The 17,204-nt window shown below is 35.4% G+C and overlaps 1 protein-coding gene and 1 long non-coding RNA gene across 2 annotated transcripts; one reads left to right on the forward strand and one right to left on the reverse strand.

Annotated features, from left to right (window-relative positions):
- The first annotated feature begins 1,682 nt into the window (after positions 1-1,682).
- Positions 1,683-5,486, forward strand: LOC141481248 (uncharacterized). The gene is made up of 2 exons (XR_012464826.1): positions 1,683-1,906; positions 2,008-5,486. It is a non-coding gene; the product is annotated as an uncharacterized lncRNA (long non-coding RNA).
- LOC111506887 (uncharacterized) lies at positions 5,355-16,988 on the reverse strand. The gene is made up of 4 exons (XM_023162108.2): positions 16,830-16,988; positions 10,542-10,773; positions 8,023-8,270; positions 5,355-5,593 (listed from the first exon to the last, which is right to left on the reverse strand). The coding sequence occupies exons 1-4, from the start codon at positions 16,929-16,931 to the stop codon at positions 5,402-5,404; spliced, it is 774 nt and encodes a 257-aa protein (XP_023017876.2). The 5' UTR covers positions 16,932-16,988; the 3' UTR covers positions 5,355-5,401.
- Positions 16,989-17,204: the final 216 nt, after the last annotated feature.

Genomic DNA, 17,204 nt, shown 5'->3' on the forward strand with positions numbered 1-17,204 from the left:
GGAAATAAACTTTAGGGGTTGCGTTTTTCACCCCTTACAATCATGGGGTAAACCAAATAAATTTCTGGCTAAGTGTCTTTTCAGTAGTGTCTTTTTAGTGCTTGTGAAAAAAATTGTTATACAAATTTTATGTACCCCCTTCAAGCGGCTGTATCTTAACAAGGGATGCTCCAATGAAATTTCTTTATATGAAAGATCCTATCTTTTTTTCGATGAGGAATCACCTCCTCAAATGTTTTACACTTATTCAGTTACACCCTGTATAGCACTCCTGTAGGTACTTGGCTTGATTGAGCCTGAATTTACAATTTACAATGCGGATGTGCTAATTTGAAAACCGGTGAGTAAACTAAATCGATTCGATCATTGAACTGGTTGCACCCGCAATATTTATGCTTGTTAATTTCCAAGGACTCTAAATAATTCACTTTGTAATCCTTCCTTGCATAGTGCAAAATTTCCGTATCGTTTAGATTCGGGATCTTGTGGTTGCAAGCCAAAGAATGGTTTGAAAACGTCGAATAATTTTTTCTCAATATGAAGGTCCTTTCATATTCAGCATACTGTTTTTGGAAATTTCGACCACATTATCCCACATAAACACTATCACACTCCGGATACTTAAGCTTATATAAGCTCCAGATTTCTCCAACTTGTCCACCTTTTCTTTGACATTGAAAAGGAAATCAGATAACCTGAATGCCACTTCCACATTGTTTTTTCTGAAGAAACCCGCAATTATCTCTGTTGTCTTCCCAAAATATGTTAGAGTTACCCATTTATTGATTTCTGGTTGTTTGACCTGAAGTTATATTAATCTGTAAATGAATTTACGGCTTTGTTGACCTGAGGTTATATTAATCTGTAAATGAATTTACGGCTTTGTTTTTTGTTAGATCAAGCCAAAGTAGACCATATCACTTCCTTTGAAGTTTCAACAGCTTTTGATGTGTGCCTAAATCAAAGCTACCCACAGTTCAACAACACATTTCATTAACCCTTAGTCCACTTTTAGCAAACATATTTAATGAACAACTCGGAGACCACCATAGCAAATTCCGAAACATATTCATTTTCGGTACAGATATGTAGACGATATTCTCGTCTGTTTCAGAGTTACTACACGACAGCTGAACCAATTTATGACATTCATGAATATTCTCAATAGCAACATTCAGTTCACACTCGAAACAGAGATAGAGGAACAGATAAATTTCTTAAACCTTACTATTACACACAATCAGAATAAATTTGAGTTCAATGTTTTCAGAAAACCTAGCTATACAGACATTACCATCCCAAACGATTCTTTCCATCCAGACAGTCATAAATTAGCAGACTACAATTCAATGTTGCACAGAGCATTCTCACTGCCTATGTCTGCTAACAATCTAGGTAGGGAAATTGATATAATTACACAGATAGGTCATGATAATGATTTCAACGCAGATACTATCCAGAAGTTAGTAAAAAAACAAAGCAGTAAATTTGTTTACGTTATCCGTAAAATTTTAGAAAAACTCCTAAAAGGTGAGCAACCAGGAATACATTTCAATTATCTTTCATATCACATACGAGAGCTGCTGCCATCATCGATGAAACGAGGAAACCTTTTGTTTGTAGCGATAGGAACTATCGAGTACAAAAAAGGGATTGGAAAGTTTTTTTTTAATTCAGAAAATGGCTCGAATGTCTTGAACGCTGAATTCTGTCGATTGTATATTTTACGCTTTAGGCGGTTTTAATTGATCAGTGTTCCTTTCGACAGTGATATTTGGTTGAATAATTCGTCGGTTTAGATTATCAACTGTCGATTTGTCTCTACGGAGGATTTTAGATATCAGTCCTTTTTTTGGTGGAAAAGGAAGTCAACGTCTCGTGATTATTAGGGAATCGGTAATCGGAGGTGAGTTCTTATAATTTCACTAAGTTGAATAGGTTTCCTATATTTCATACAGCTCAAATTTCTATAATAAAATCACTACAATCATAAATATGATTTTCTAGGCGTTTAACCCCATATATTGAAATCATCTCGAGGGAATAAAAATTACTCGGAGGAGAATATATTCGCTGGTCGCAATACCGTTATATTCATGGTCGCCTCGTAAGGATATAATAAGGAAAGTAAACACCCGTTCCAGGAAGTGCAGTGCTCCGTACAATCCAGAAATCTGGCTAAGTAGCGCATAGCGGAATTTGTTCTTGATCATTTATTTTGCTTTCCGTAACTTCCACGGGCCAATATCTACATTTAGTAATCATCAACTGGGAACTTCTTTCAGCGAATATTGTTTAAATGTTTTCTGTCATTAGTATTAGTTATGTAAGTTTTGTGTAATGTCTTTATAGGGGACTGGACGAAGAACTAGGTTACAATACAGATCTCATCCACTCCTCTTCTTCCCTCTCATGAGAGTGTTCTAAGTGCACAAACCCCCCCCCTCCCCCAGCCAATTTAAATCTTGTTTTATTCATTATATATTTATAGATAAGCCAGTATATAATATATTTATATTAAATTGATACCGTAGTCTGCCAAAGTTCATTATCAATTGGTTACTTTTTAGAGTAGATCTTATAGATTCAATTTCTCTAATTTCTTTATTTTGAGTCAGGATTGAATATTTGAATCTATTGGCGCCCGTTAAAGTGACACCTAGTATTTCAGAAACTCACCCCTCTCTCCCTGTTTAGGCTAGCTGTGAGCATAATCCTTTACTTCACCTTGTTTACGTAACCATTTGGTAAAGTTATTTTTTTGTACAGTTCAAAGCAGATAAATTACGTAACAAATTCACTTACAGAAATGTAAAGACATAACATAAAGAAATGAGTAACTCTAACATATTTTGGAAAAAAACAGAAATTATTGCGGGTTTTTCAGAAAAAACAATGTGGAATTGGCATTCAGACCACATGCTTCATGCATCTAATTTGCTTTTCAATGCCAAAGTTGGAGAAATCTGGAGTTTATAAGCTTGAGTGTCCGAAGTATAATAGTTTTTATGTGGGACAATCTGGTCGAAATTTCCAAAAACTATATGCTGAACATGAAAGGTCCTTCAGGACTAGAAAAAAATGATTCGACATTTTCAAACCATTCCTTGGCATGCAACCACAAGTTTCCGAATCTAAAAGATACGGAAATTCTGCACTATGCAAGAAAGCGTTACAAACCTAATTATTTAGAATCCTTGGCAATTCACAAGCATATCCATTTATTTTTATCATCCAAGTAATACGCATCAGATATTTCAGACAAAGATTTTGATAAAATAGAGTTCAACGAATGACGAGAGGTATTATAAGAGGAAAAACAGGTGACAGTGAGAGGGACGAGGCTGATTGAATACCTAAACCAACAGAGTTAACTAGGACAGTAGCTTCAAATTTATTGTTGGTAATTTTTTGTAAAGATTGGCGTTAGGTGAAATCGAATTCTTGCAACTCTTTTTGGCACATCTAAGTGGGACTGCATCTCAAGGTATACAATAATTTGGGGATTGGCAAACATTATTTTGAGGGAAAATATGCTATTTGGGAAGTAAGACTGTTGAGACGAGATGTCAATGGAATTAGAGACTCTGTTTTCTGTATGAGGCAATCTGATGAAGACTCTACAGAAGGAGGAGCTCCCAATAACGACTATTGTTCTTTGGGGGCGATTTTGTGGATAAATTATCGTGAATGGATTTGTGAGCATCTGAAGAAGAGCAAACATTTCACATTTGTCGAAATTTAATTCAAGTCCAATTTCATTATAGAGGTGAATAATTTTTGAAATTCCTGGAAGACAATATTTATTTCACCACCAATTGAAACATCGTCTAGGTACCAATGATTGAAATTGGTATTGAAAGGCATTGTCAGTTCATTGAAAGTGAGGCAGAAAAGAGCAAGACCTAGAGAATCGCCTTATTGAACTCCTCTCTGAAATAGGATGGTATTTTTTCAAAGTTAAAAATGTTGAATTTCGATAACATCGGTTGATGAAAGGAAAAAGGCTAGGAATAATTTTGTAGCTTATTCGCAAAATGATTTTTCTTTGAACCATGTTGAAGCCGTTTTTATAATCTAGTTCAACAAAAATATAAGATGTATGTTCAATTGCTTCGCATCCCCTGGAGTTCCAAATCCAAATTGAACAGGAAGAAATAAATTTCCTAAAAAAGCAGAAACATCTATACATGATAATTTGTCCAGTAGGCGAAACAAAACCAGAACTTTATGATGTCAAGTCTTGTAAATGTGAAGATCTGAGGTAGACTATTCCCCCTGCGGAACATTTGCGAAATAATCTGATCGCTCTTAAGATTTGTTTTTCGTCAACTTGGAATAAAGTACTGTTTGTGTCAGGTATTGGTTCTTGACAGACGTCAGCAGGATGTTGAGCTTGAAGTTCAGTTAATGTGAGATCATCAAAATCTGCAAAACTGTCCGTTGAAGTCAAAATACGGATAGCCGAAGTGAGATCGGCATCCGAAACTTAATTCAATAGAGATTTTCAGAAATTCGTTTGTGAATGAACCTTTCTGAACAGGCATTGGAAATGTTATTATTGATGAGTGAAGTGAGATACTTTTTTCGATTTTCTTTAGGTGGTGAAAAACAAAACAAAGCAAATAATCCCGGTGATCTAACGAATTGCTTTGAATTCATTAATCGATGGGTTTGCTCAAAGCTTCTGCGGCACATATTCTTGTTTCTTTCGAATTCTCTTCAATATGTGAGAATTGAATTTGTATAGAGAAATTCTATCATTATTAGTTTTGGTAGAAATTGCACCAGATTTGGATTCAACATTCGGACTCAGTGCACAGGTTTGGATGAAAGGGGAAAACGTTGTTGAGACTCAGATTTATGAATTCTTGAAGAATTGGTTCTCAAACCTTTTGTTTTCAATTTCTTATTGCAAGATTGACAAAACGTACATCATGACTGCTGGATGAAGGATACTTTTCGTTTCGAGTGTAGTACATTGCTTCATCATTGCTTCTCCCACTTATATAAAATGTTCAACAAATTTCTTAGATGGTTTTGACAGCATCTCACAAAAGATATATGATATACGTACTGTTTGGTGATAGGGATTTGCACCGTGGAGAAACACGGACTCAGGAATTGAAGCAAAATTGGTTTTTACCGAAGTGCAAAAAAACTTGAGAAGTCACTGAATTGGGAACCTTATTGGTTTTACTACAAAGTCATACGTAAGTTTTTGAAAAATATATTTTCTCAACTCAATTTTGGTAATTTTATGTCCAATTACCTTACAAACAGTAAGCCACTCTTTATCAATTCGTACTTCAAAGGGATGGAATACCGAGATTCTTCAAATTGAAAAATAAACGTCTTATTAAAACTGCTCTTTATTATTGTATTCAGTGATGAGTGGGTTTTAGTGAATTATGCAATAAGCAACGCTGTCGACTACTTTGATGAATTCTTCTTTAGCTGCCGGCACATTGGAAACGACGCATGTTGGATGAGCTGCTCTTACAAATTTCACAGCTTCGGAAAGTGCATCAGCCATTTTCGCTAAGACCTCACGTGGTGTTTGCAGGACAACGCTAAGGGAATTCTTGAGAACCTATGAAAATTAAAAAAAATCATCAAATGAAACTATTGAAAATTTCCGAGTTACCTAAAAAATATTTTTTTTTATTTCTTTCACTTGGGTAAATGATTCCAGCGCATGAATATTTTCCCATTTGTTTCTACAATATCACGTCTGGGGTTTTAGATATAATGAATTTTTAAATTAACAGAAATTAAATTTTAATTTGCCACTAGTATTTCTATTCAATATAGATATCTATTGTCCCTAAACGTCATTATTCACATATTACAAATGATATTTTTTACAAAGAGTAGGATATTTTTAAAAAATCGTCCCACATCTAACCTTAATATTTCAAATGTGTACATTTCAGATCCATACATCCTGTACATTTTTGTCATTATTTATAATTTTCACAAGAGTGAATACCAATCGAACGACTGATGATATTTCTCTAAAGTATATTTCAAGTTGACCTGCCTCAATCGATGCACAAAAGTTTTGATGAATAATGACTTTATTTCTCCATCCGAAACCGCTTCCACTTGCATGTCAAAAATCTACATTATTCTTTCATTTTTCCAATCGGGAAGCAGGTTCAATTGCTATCAAACTTGTGATGCACTATTTTAAACCTTTGGGGTTAGGTTAGGTCCAAAGTGAATGGGTCTATTCGACCTTCCATCGCAACCCGCAAGTGTTTATTACGGCTCACACCTATTCACACTCGACCAAACAAACCCAACTTCTTAAAGGAGCCGATTAGTTTGCATGGTGAGTGGTCTTCCAGGTCAGATGGTAAAAGTACGGCTCTGTCGAACTCTAAAAACCTGATTCGGTCCCCAGCGGGGCAGGCACAAAGTAGAGAGTCACAGTCTCTGCATATGACGAATCAAATGACAGTGATCTGTAAGAAAGACATCGTAGCCCATCCCAACTGTTTTTTATCAAGCTTCGGAGGATGAATAAACGCCTTGGAGTGAGCCAATCCTGGAAGATTCTGCCAGAGGTCCATACATATTCTTGTCATCCAGATGTTCAGTCTTTGTTTGGCAAAGCCTAAAGCGATTCCAATGACTGGTTCTAGCCCGATGAAGCTGCTTGCAAGGAAATCATTAGCCATTATGGCCAGGAATCCACACCAGAAAAAATTTGTTAAGTCTTCCTATCGAAAAGAGTCGATTTAGACGTTGCACGGTAGAAACCAAGAGCTGCCAACGCTGCTTGTCTGTCCGAGAATATTTTTATTGACTTGAGTTGAGGTTGGATCCTTCCAATCTCTCCGCACACAATTCGAGAGCGTGAATTTCCGCTTGAAATACAGTCGCATGGGTTCCTGAGTCTGTGACTAAAAACACCTGCACCAGAATCGGTAAACCAACAACTTTCTGCACTTTTCCATTTCCAGAATGCTGTAACTTCCAGTGTCTACCAACAGTCTGTTAAACTGCATTGAATTGATTTGTGCAATTGGCAATGTGCAAAACTCCATGGCCGCTGACGATGTGGTACTGATGGTACCACTGATGGCCAGACAAGAGAGCTTGGCATGGACCGTTTTCTGTAAAGCCTTCGGCCACCAGGTAATTGCACCATAAGTGATCAATGGTCTGAAAATCATGACATAAATCCAATGGATTTGTTTGGGACCTAAACCACAAGTTTTACCACAAATCCTTCGACATATCCATAGGGAGAGTCTGACTTTGTGTAAAACGCTTTCCAAGTGAGCGTTACAGGTAGGTTTTTCATCAAGGAGTTCTATCCCAACACCAAACCGGTATTTTCAACACCTCGAAACATGTTTCGATCACCAAGTGATCGTCTTCAAAAGGAAGATTATTCTTCCTCTTGAAGATGATCACTAGTTGACTGAAACACGTGTCAAAGTGTTAAAAATAACAATTTGGGGTTGGAATATAGAACTCTAGTAATATTTTTCGCTATCATATTGTTTTACAATTATTTTCGATGGAACTTTATTATTGTGAGACAACAATGAGTTTATTTTCGTCCGTATAGGACGAAACTGCAGTAACGTTAATTACAAATAAAAGTGGTAAGAAACATAGAAAGTTTCATTTCTCTTTTCTTCATTATGATTTCCTATCACGCAGTAACGTCTACATCTATCAACTTATAATAGTGAGTACTGTCAGTAGCTGATCAAGAATATATTGCAGCTTTCTGTAATTGATGAAACGATTCATAACCAAACAAATGATGTGTTGTCAGTATCACAGAAAGACAGTTGCTGAATTTTGCATCTACATTTTTTCAGTCATATAGTCATTGAAACATTCATAAACAAATATGCTTTACCTCCATTAACATTATGTTTTATATTTCCCGCCAAAAAGTCTTTTCTAATTGATTGATTTATCTCAATGATTTTTTTATTCCATTCGAAAGTTATATTTTTTTTACAAAAATATAATCAGGAATCTGTTGATACTTACCCCAATTGCGCATTGGACTTGTTCTGAGTCACTTCCGGCGCAATACTGAATTCCGTCCGCGGCCTTGAATAAATCGGATTTCAAGTTTTGCACATAAGGTCCTAGGTCAGCGACGGATTTCAACAATGGCTCCATCAGAGGGATTCCGCATTTTGTAACGCTACCAAGGAAGTTGAGGGCGGCGATTTTTCCTGGGTTTCTGCCACTCTCCATACAGTCGATGAGTTTGGCGGTATTTTTGTCTCCAGCTGGAAAATAGAGTAGAGACAATTGAAGAGTGCATTATTGAATATATACCTGGAATTCGAATAGAATGATTGCAACGATTCTCATATCAGAATGAATATTTATCTCGTTTAACCACATGACTACCTACTTTTATCTATCTACAATTAAACATATTCCTTCATAACGCTGTCTATAGCTGAATATTTCATTTTCAGGAAGTCTCCAATTAAAATACATAGGTCAAGATGCATACTCTTCATGAAGTTTTATGGGTTTTGGGTTGTGTTTAAACACACGATTTTTCACTTATCCTTTTCAGTTGTCTGTTTGTATTAAAAGTGCACTGTACTTTTTTGCTACTTCCACCGCTTCAGAATGGTTCAAAAACAAATATTTTTTCCAAAATCGCTCCGAGAATTCAATGGACATAAAATCATGTTTCAAAAAGCCATAAATAAGCATTGCTTTCCGAAAAAAAAGCATCTTAAATTCAACCTTATTCTTTATATGTATGATAATATAAAATATCTCAGAAATATGTTGTTTTCAGTGTTTGCATTTTCTTCTGCTACAATGAGTATTTTCTGTAAACAATATTTGAATTTCAACTGAATCCATAATTACCCATAAATTCAATCAAAATAACACATTTATTTCGAAAGCTACCGTAAATATATGAAATTATTCGTATTTTTGTTTTTGCCGTCACCCGAATGATTAAATTCTGTGTGCCACTGTCGGTGGAGGGGAAGAGTTACAGTCTATCGCAGGTCTTCCCTCTCCCTGTGACTCCTGCGAATCTGGCGACTTCAACACAATCTGTGATGTGGCTTATGAGCAATGTCGGAGTACAGCGGGACGCGCATGGGGTCTTTTACCTCTTGTGGTCACCTGGATCTACACTGCAATACTAAGACCTATGTTGATTGCATGGGGACCGAAAGTTCTACAAGCAACGACCATCCAAAAATTATATCAAATAGAGCGAATGACTTGTTTAAACATCACAGGAGCCATGAAAACAACACCAACCGCGGCAATGTAATTAATTACGGGTCTGGACCCTCTGGACCTGTACGTTGAGGAGGTTGCGTTAATGGCCATGGTACGATTGCGCACGGCTGGTGTTAACCTCGAAGTAGGAATGGGTCAATTGAGGCTGGGCCTATGGCGAGAAGCACTTACTGCGCAACCTCTGCTGCAGGCAACTAGTGATGCAATTGAACCCAGGTTTCTGTTTAATAAACCCTACAAAATACAAATAAAACAGAACACAGAGTCAGATGCTATAAATGCAATAGGTATATATACAGACGGCACAAAAACCAAAGAAGATTCAGGATATGGAGTGTACTCCAGATCACTAAGCCTAAGGATTAAGTAGGGAATGGAAAAAAATACCAGCGTGATCCAAACAGAACTGGCTGGTATCGCCACGAAAAAAATAACCAGGACAGGAATTTCTGTCGAAAATATAATAATCTGCACTGACAGCAGACAAGCCCTATTAGCCCTGAACAGACACGTGTAACCTCAGGGCTAGTACTAGAGTGCCACCAAGATTTAGCCAAAGCCTCAGTAGATAATAACATTATCCTGAGGTGAGTTAAAGGGCACGACAGGAGTTGAGTTAATCGCATTGCCGACTCTTTAGCCAGGAAGTTTTAGGAACCAGTGGCACCTACGGCGCCATAGAAATATCTGCCGATGACCAGGAAAAATCAACGCTCAACACTAGGATTCCTAACTAGCCACTGTCAACTAAGGAAACACCTTCATAATATGGGGCTAGTGGACACACCTCTATGCAGGATGTGCGAACAGAGCGATGAAACTGTCAGGCATGTCCAATGCGAGTGTCCGGAGTTATCGTCAACAAGAGAGTGTGTGTTCGGCAAGTCTTGGCCTACACCTGTCGATATGAAGGAGATGTCTCCTAATGACCTGTCCACCTTTCTGGAAAGGACAGGATGGACGATGACCTAGGAGGATAACTCCTAGAGAGAATGTACAATGGGTCACATGTGGCTTACACTCACCCTCCATACTCTACAGATACAGAACACAATCTGTGTCATAGATATTAAGTTATTGAGTCAATATATTATTTCTCTTTCCATTTGAATGAAAACGAAATTATAGTATAGCACAGTAAATAGTGTAAATGTGAGATGAGAAAAATATAATCAATTATTTGTGAAATTATATATTATAATCGCAGAGATGAACGGTATCAGACTATGTCCCTGAGATACTATTACCGAGAGTTAGAGATTGTTTTTGAAACTTACCCTTCTTGACATTGTCCAATCTTGCGTTAAAACGCTCTAAAAGGCTATCAAGACGAGAGCTTGCAAGTTGAATGATGTCCTGTTGGAATTTTTGTGGGTCTGTAATGGCGTCTGTAACCAGTTTGTTAGCTATGTCGAGAATTTCTGTGAAACGTTTTTCTAGCCTGAGTGTGAGTCGCTTGAGAAGGTCGACAACTACATTATTCAGTCGGGGTTGGGGACTCGCCTGGGCCTGTAAAACGATTGATATATTCATTCAGTGGTTTACGTTAGAGTTAGAGCATTGTCCCGATCTTGTTCGTGCGGGTTGGATAAATTCGAAGTCAGCATTTTGGAATAGAGCGGAGTGTTTTCTAATGACATGCTGATATTTACGGAGGTTATTTTTGAGTCCAATTCGAAAATTGTTGCTGTGCAACATACATTTTTATTAACCAGTTCCGTGGTCCAATGATTTCTCTGAAGGAATGTTGATTGGGTAACAGGATCAATTTTTTTGAAATAATAATAATATTACCATTTTAAAAACCATCAGACATACAAGACATGAATTCGGTTGTAGGTTGTTGCAATGTTTTTCATTTTTTTTGGTATGTATCTAATAGATATGTCTGATGGTTTTTAAAATAGACAAAATTGATCCTGTTACCCAACCAAACTTTCATCAGACACATTTTTATTTTTATCATTGCCGTCCGTGGGGATTTCCAATTGGTTTTTAAGAGGAAAGAGTCATACCATTCAATCTGGAGTGAAATAATTCAAGTTTATATTACTGAGAAAAGCATAGTCTATAATGAGACTTCTGAGTTTGCAAATATGCATTATATATGCTAATGCCATTATAACTGAGGGTGTTTTCCCAAGTTGTTGGAAGAACGGTGTGATTATTCCTTTAGCTAAGTGCAAGTCTCCTTTGGATTTCTCTGACCTGAGGCCTATCACCATCCTACCTTGTCTTTCAAAAGTTGTTGAGATGATCATGAAGGACCAAATTTGCAGCTTCATAAATGATCACCAAATCATCATACCCGTGCAGTCCGGTTTCAGACCTCAACACAGCACAACCGCAGCTTTACTTTCCATCACCGAGGACCTTTTCAAAGCTGTCGATGAAAGTAAATTAACTTGTTTGATACTTCTGGACTACAGTAAAGCCTTCGACACTCTTGACTTTGACATTCTGAGCGATAAACTCAGCTTCTTCGGTTTTTCTTCAAATGCGCTGTCTCTGGTTAGAAATTACTTATCGAACCGAACTCAAAGAGTTTTGGTGAACAATATCAGCTCAGAGACTCTGCCCGTAACTGAAAGTGTTCCTCAAGGATCCATCCTTAATCCTTTAGTATTCAGCTTTTATATTTGTGTTATCCATCAGTCGGTAGAAAAATGAAATATTTCTCATTACGCAGATGATACTCAACTGTACTTTTTTTTTCAATTCCCTGTTATTGATGCCGCTCAAAACCTCATTGATCGTGATCTACAGACCATCTTTGATATTTCATCAGCTCATAAATTGAAGTTAAACTCCAAAATGTCGGTAGTAATGATCTTTGGACCAAAAAGATTGCGAGATAAAGCTAAAAATAGTCTTCATATTCATATAAATGGTGACGTTTTGCCTTTCGTAACTGAAGCAAAGAACTTAGGCCTGTGGTTTGATTATGAACTGCGGTTTGCAAAACACGTTAGCCATTTGAGTCAAACGTCTTACGACATCTTAAGGCAACTGTTTCCAAATAGAAACTTACTCACCAAACCATTCAAACTGAAATTATGTCAGGCGCTAATCATTTCGAAAGTTTCACATTGCGATAGCATTTATGACCCTTCAATCTGATTCCCTTCGTCTTCAACGAATCCAAAACAGTTGCCTTCGTTTTTCTTCTGGCGTTCAAAAATATGACCACATGTCACCAATAAATTCTATAATCCCCTGCCAGTGAATTCAGATCCTACACGTTGGTCAGGCTGGTCATTCCTGAACACAGGTCTCCTGTTTTTACTCGCTCTACAATCTCCTGCCCAGTGAATACAGATCATAAACGTTGAAAAAATTGAAAAAAAAGACTCGAAGAGCATTTATTTGAGTAGTTCACTTTCCTCATGCTGACCGTGACTCATGCGTTTACACGAAAGATTTGGTGACTGAAGAATAATCATTTTTTGAAACTGTATGTATGTACCTAATTTTCTTTTATTCATTTCAATTTTTTTTCTTCAAGGTTGAGTTTAAAAACAGCTTTGCTGACACTCCGTCCATTCACCTCAATATTTTTTGTATATTCTGTATGTTCCTACTTCAGGTCAATAAAGACGTTTTATCATTATTATTATTTATTATTATATGACAGACTGTATGAACAACCTATATGATATTTTAGTGGATTTACTGATGTTTTTCTGGTACAGGTAGGCAGTTGAGCAAGTTTGTCGAATTTGTTAATTCCATTCACCCATCAGTTGAATTCACCACTGAAATAATGGTGAATGCTTCAATAGATTTTGTAGACGTTACTATTACTAATATTAATAATAATCATGAATGCAATTATCCACGAACTATCTCGTACGGATATCCTGTTTTGGACATGGCTTACCAACAAAAAATAATTGAGGCAAATTTATTAAAAACATAAAAGCAAAACAGTGTCGAATAGATCAGGATAAGTTGACCAAACACCGGCCAAACGGGGAGAACCTTTTTATGAAGAATAAAAGAACATAGGAGTAGTTTTTCTAATGTGAAGACCAATTCCACATTTGCAAATCATCTTTCGATAGAGGAACACGAGTTCAATCATGACTATGAAGTCATCAGCTTCAAAATCAGTGGATTCGACAATTGTAAAAATGAAACTTATTGGTCACATAAAAGTGAATCCATTTTCTTCTGAATCTGATTTTTAATGTGGAAATTGTTAATTAGTTTATTACAAGTTCATTTAATGAGTTGTTGAAATTTCCCTCTACGATATTCACATTTCAATTAGTTTTTACCTGAACTCAATTAAAATTATTATTCACTGAATAGGTTGGAGTTCATATTATTCGAATTGATATTATATACAGCAAAAAATCTTCGTTTATTGAGTTTATTGAGGCTTAGAATGAAGAAAAAATCCATCGAAGCTGATATTATCAGCTTGTGTGTGGTGACATATTATTATGGTGTGATGTTGACGAACCAAATGTAATACAGTCGAATTAATGGAAAAGAAAACAAGGGTAAACATGAGATCATAGGTTAACCAGAAGAATGTGTTTTCAACTAGCTTGAAAGTTTCAGATATAGCTTAATTATAAAAAGAGCACTAGACGAAAGTTGGAACAAAAATGGCTTAAGAAAAGTGTGAACAATATAATTTTTTTCCAAGGAAATAATACTAAATAATAATACCAAAAATTTCATAAAAATAAAATTACTATTCAGGTCATCATAACGATGAAATTGAGAGTATTCAGCAGAATATACGAATTGTAACTTTAATTTGTTGTGAAGTAAGGTTAATTGGTACAAATGAATCGTTTCAAACGTTATATTTACGTCATAAATTGATCATGAAATATGGGGCAAGCGCGATCATCAAAATCAGGAAAGTATAACTTGTGTTGATATGATAATGGCATGCCTCACATTTCCACAGAAAAATCTGACAGAACGAGTGAGTGAAAGAAATTATTTTAAATAGCCCTAACTTAATATTAATCATAGTGTGTATTTTTTATATCGACTAATCGATGTGTTAAAATTCTTGATCTTGAAGTCAGCCAAAATTCCAGCTTCTTCTTGAACAGATATAATGAGTTTAGTTGTTTCATTTCATTTGGTAGATCGTTGTATATCTTTGGTTCAAAAAACATGCTAGATCTCTGGGCTATAGTTTTAGTCACATGTGGAACTGAAATGGTGAAGTTTTTTGACCTTGTGGAGTAGGAATAATCTAGAAATATTTTGCTCCAATTTTTTTCTGGTCAACAGCAAGTGTCAAATGAAATATTTGTTTTACATCTAATATATTGTCAAGCTTGTAGAGGTCATCTGATGGGTGCGTAATTGGTTTTCTGAATATTATTTTCAAAATCCATTTTTGAATTAATTCAACATTCTTTATAATGTTATTATATGCCCTTCCCCAAGCTATTATGCCATATCTCAGTTGGGATTCCACTAATGCGCAATATGACATCAAGAGATGTTTTTCTTCAAAAATGTTTCTTTAATATTTGAATTTAGACAATAGGCTTCTAATTTTTCTAACTTCTAATGTGTAAGTTTTATTTTAGATGATTGTCTTTCATTACACTGAGTTACTCTATTTCTGTAGCTTGTGTGATTTGGTAAGTTTTTGTTATTCATTGAAAAGGCTAAATATTTTGTTTTAGAAAAATTTATAGTTAATAGTTTGAAATTGAGCCAGTAACTGCTGTGTCGTCTGCATAGCTTATAATTGTCCCATCAGTGTGGAGATTAAACAGATTATTAAGATATACTGTGAAAAGAATTGGACCAAGTATGGTGCCTTGAGGTACCCCAAACTTCATCACTTCATATTTACTTAAAGTATTACCTACTTTGACACACTGCTTTCTCTCACTCAAGTAACTTTTGATGAGAGTTGAACACGTTCCACGAATACCTAAATCTTCTAGAGTGTTCAGGAGTTTATTATGACTGACAGTATCGAACGCCTTGGCCACATCAACGAATATGCAGAGGCACGGTTTACTACTATCAAAGGATTTATAAACTTGTGTAGTTAATTCCTTTATCGCATCCTGGCCTCTCTAAATCCAAACTGTCTAGATGAGAGGATATTATATTTTTCAAAAAAATCTGTTAACCTTCAAAATATATTCTAGAATTTTAGTTATACCAGTGATTAGACGGATCGGTTTATAATTTATGCATTTAAATTTTTCCCTGTTTTTAAAAATGGGTTTAATAACTGTCGTCTCTAAAGATTTAGGCCAATATCCTGTCGTTAGTATTTTATTGATGAGCAGTGTTAGTGGCTCTAATATATTCTTCAATATGCTGCAGAACTTCCACTGATATTTCATCTATTTCTGTTGCTTTGTGTTTTTTTAAGTTGTTAATTATTTCTTCAACTTCATCTATATTTGCTTCTGTTAAATATATTGAGCTTTGGTTAACATTTCTGAGCTCTTTATAATTCCGAGGAGTTTCTATTTTGAGCACTAGGTCCCCAGCAATTTTAGTATAATGCTCTAAAAAATTTCCGCAATCTCTATAGGGTTAGTTGTGGTTTTGTTTTCCCCATTTCCAATTTCTGTTACTTCCGTGCTTTTGGATGGTTTAGTAGAGCAAGCAGCATTTACTGTTTTCCATAGTAGTTTTGCACTGTTTTTGTTTTTATCGATCTCTTTCTTATAATAATCAGCCTTAGATTTCTTCAACAATGTATTCAATTCATTTCTATACGTTTTGAATTGTCTCAATAGAGAATGATTTTCTTTATCAAGTTACCATTGATTGAATAACATATTCCTTCTGGCGACAGAGTTTACTAGAGCTGAGGTTATCCAAGGTTTTCTCGTTTTTTGTATTTTATTTGTCACCTCTTTCGTACTAGCATTCAATATTTCTTTTATTTTTTTTTCTGAATAGATCAGTTGCTGATTCTACGTCCTCGGTTGTATAGAAGTTGTAACACTTTTCACATTTCGTTAATATTTTGAGTTTGTGATAGTCAACTATTTTCTTAGTGTCGAATATCTGTCCATAATCTGTCCATAATCTCAATAAATCGAAACTTTTGCAAAAAATACAGAAAAACATCAATTTGAAATGCAATAAAATTTCATTATATTCACATTCAATCAATTTCAGTGCTTAATGAATTATTCGTTTCATGTAATATACTTTTGTACAACTATATCTAAAATATTTACTCAAGTTGTTATAGTTTATGTGGAAGAATCTGTCTCAGGACATAACAATATCCATCTATTTTCCCTTCTCAGTTGAAGTTATGGTGAATGACGAATCCTCATCATTTTTATTGAATATCGGCTCGTCAAAATCATAAACCAAATACAAGAGACTGACATTATTAGTAGGTGACTGAGAATCGGAGGAGAGTTGAATAGAATATTAAATAAAATAACAAAATAGAATGGACAAAAAATTTTCAGATGCAGAAAATACTCGGGAAATTGAAGACAACTGCTCGAATTTATATGTGAATATTATTTTCCCACACACTCTCATAAAGGAATGTATCAATCAATAAAAAGGGTTCATCATAAACAAAAACTCACCTGGGCAACCAGGAGGACACAAGCAACTGCCAAGAATTTCAGAGAAACCATTTTGCGTACAGTACAGAAAGCGGGCCTGATACTACGATTAGTGCTTTTCATCACATATTTATAACAATTTTCGTTACGTGATAGTTATATAGGTCAAGTGGAAAGCTCTCCATTTTCAATTCGCAGTACCATTGTTCTGCTATCATCAATATCTGTCAAAATTGCAATTTATAATCTGCAAGTAGTTATAATTCTGCAACTGCAAACAAAATACTTGACAAACAAATGATAAATTGGCTTTGAAATTACAACTACAACAAACAATTATAACAAATGAAACAGTTGAAGAAAAGTACAAGAAAAAATTTCTCAATGAAGGTAACT

This window comes from Leptinotarsa decemlineata, unplaced genomic scaffold (assembly GCF_025532065.1).
Source record: "Leptinotarsa decemlineata unplaced genomic scaffold, Ldec_3_MD MMD2_tig00000133_RagTag_RagTag, whole genome shotgun sequence".
Classification (NCBI taxonomy): domain Eukaryota; kingdom Metazoa; phylum Arthropoda; class Insecta; order Coleoptera; family Chrysomelidae; genus Leptinotarsa; species Leptinotarsa decemlineata.

Coding starts and splice junctions, on each gene's coding strand:
- LOC111506887 (XM_023162108.2), bottom strand. CDS start 16,931: ATGAAAAGCACTAATCGTAGTATCAGGCCCGCTTTCTGTACTGTACGC. Junction 8,271..10,541: donor ATTGGACAATGTCAAGAAGG/GTAAGTTTCAAA, acceptor TCTATTTTCCAG/CTGGAGACAAAAATACCGCC. Junction 5,594..8,022: donor AAGTCCAATGCGCAATTGGG/GTAAGTATCAAC, acceptor TAATTTTCATAG/GTTCTCAAGAATTCCCTTAG.